We start from the raw sequence: 2394 nt of genomic DNA on the forward strand, positions 1-2394 counted from the left end.
GGGGGGAGGTGCATAAAGGAGAAATAAAGGTTAATTTGGTATTAAATGGTTTGGATACAGTGGTGTAGGTTACTAGACTGATTGTCATAAGGGATCGAAATCTACTAATATGTCTTTATATATATTAACATCGATCGTACAACATCGTCACTATACCAGCTAAGAATGTCGTGACCCAATGGTTGACGTCATAACTGTAACATTGAATGCCGTTGACCCCCGGGACAGATGACTGTTCTGATTATTGAAACAAACAATGGTTAACTTAAGGAATGTAACTGCATTCAGTTGACATTCATAGGGTAGCGCGTTTACTTGATTTTTTTTTTTTTTTTTGCCTTTTTACTATTGTCATTTATATTGCCTATATATGCCAACTGAAAGCAGTTCAATGCTTAAATGACGTCATCGATACTTATGCTGCGGCAAACGTAATAAATATCCCCTGATATTCCACAAGATTCATATGACTTTTCATCCATTACCTGTAACATAGTTTGTCGATACATATAGGATCTTACATGAGTTTCCATTTCATATGAGATTTATGAAATGGAAACTAAGAATTTTTCAATTTGGCGAGCCTATGGCGAGCTAAAATAAAAAAATTCGTGACCAGTTTCAAAAATTCCATATGAAATGAAAAGAGTGTAAGATTCTTTTTTTCACATAATCAAGATTTGTGACATTTATTCGTGTAAAACGACAATTTTCATGCACCCTTGGATTTTAAAAAGCCGCCATTTTGACTCCAGTGAGGAAGTCTGTGACGTCATGTACTTGTCCTAGGCGTGACGTCATAATCAAAACAATTGAAACTTACAACCAATCACAGGGCTGATGGGTCATATTATGTACATGGGTTAATACACAAAATATGACATGGGCATATTCACTTGATAGCACAGTACATTATGTGATAAATATAATTATTAACTTGAAAAAGTAAAAATAAATATCGAAGAGTTCAGTTTATTGAATTTATTTACTTGTTGACAATTTTGATAGCATTACGAAGGGGAAATACAATCCGCTGTATATTCATGTGAACATACAATGTAAAATCTCACAATGGGGTGCTGATTTGCTACTGATGATATAGCTATTTATCAGATAATTGAAATTTTAAAATAATTTATTCAAGTCGTTATGAATTTTGTAAATAATTCGAAATTCTATGACAATTAATCACAGGTCGGGATGTTATAACACATCAATTTAAAAATCCTTTATATTCTTCATTGTTTGCATGTAAAAAGAAATTATGTTCTGTGTTAGTCATTGTCAATTCTGAATAATAAGGTTAACGGTTGTATATTTAAAATGAAAATAAAAAAAAAAAATAAAAAAAAAATATCTTAAAATAAACTAAAAAAGCATCTATATCAATATATCATTACTTTAAATCATAGTGTTCGAACGAGTATTTTTCACAAACAAATTGAAAAGGCTTTATCATTTTGACAGGGATATGGACAGAACTGATAAGGTTACTGTGTTTTTTGTAGACGACAGACGGCTGAGGAGCGGGAGGCGGAACGTCAGGCGGCTAATCGGCTGATGATAAGTCTACAGGCGGAAGCCAACAAGACAATATATGACATTCGAGACCCCTTGTGCATGAGCAATTCTTCCTTACATGCACTTCAAAACCTTCAGCCATGGGTTGACGATTCTTCCCGGGGTGACCAGTGATTGATGACGTAGAATATGACGCAGGGAAATATCACCAAGTGAGAGAAATCCCGAAGTGATAATTTATTGAGGAAAGTCCCCAAGTGATGAATAGTATAAGGGAAGCTCCGAATGGAATTAAATGTCCGTGACGATCGGAGCGCCTTGTCTCCTATCTGAATTCTGTTTCGGATAGAGAGATAGTGTGATCTGATTCCACAGAGAGAAAAAAGGACATCCCGATTAACGAAAAGGTCATTCGCCAGTGACTTCAAGATGCATTCGACCGTAGCGTTAATTTATTCTCCACCGTGACGTCATTATTGGTCATACTGTTTGGTTGAAGAATCTACTCACTTTACTCAGGATGTTAAGATAACTAACAACCTCACCTTGTCATATGATATAGTACTGCAGGGATTGTGTTGGATGATGGGCTATCCCCACGTGACGTCGTAAGGTCACGTGTCCCGACGAACACCATTAAACATGCACGTGTTCACCTCTTCCTTTGTCAATACCTGTGTTGTCATCTGATTTCATTGCAAACACTATACTAACAATGACTTTTGCAAACTATAAATTCAAATTTATTCGAAATGTTTCGTGAACTATTACGTTTTATTCAGACAGACTTAAGTTAAACATTTTCTTGCACAAAAAAAAACCATTTCTCTCAGTATTACAATGTTTTATTGTTTCGTTGTTCTGTGGAATGCA

At 35.1% G+C, this 2394-nt stretch overlaps 1 protein-coding gene across 1 annotated transcript in view; it reads left to right on the forward strand.

Annotated features, from left to right (window-relative positions):
• Positions 1 to 2036, forward strand: part of LOC110455371 (T-cell leukemia homeobox protein 3-like) — a 29821-nt gene extending 27785 nt beyond the window's left edge. The window contains exon 3 of the mRNA XM_021505469.1: positions 1509 to 2036. Coding sequence (XP_021361144.1) covers positions 1509 to 1695 — 187 coding nt within the window. The 3' untranslated portion in view covers positions 1696 to 2036. The remainder of the gene's footprint in view (positions 1 to 1508) is intronic.
• The last annotated feature ends 358 nt before the right edge of the window (positions 2037 to 2394 follow it).

This window comes from Mizuhopecten yessoensis, unplaced genomic scaffold (genome assembly GCF_002113885.1).
Source record: "Mizuhopecten yessoensis strain PY_sf001 unplaced genomic scaffold, ASM211388v2 scaffold8213, whole genome shotgun sequence".
NCBI lineage: Eukaryota > Metazoa > Mollusca > Bivalvia > Pectinida > Pectinidae > Mizuhopecten > Mizuhopecten yessoensis.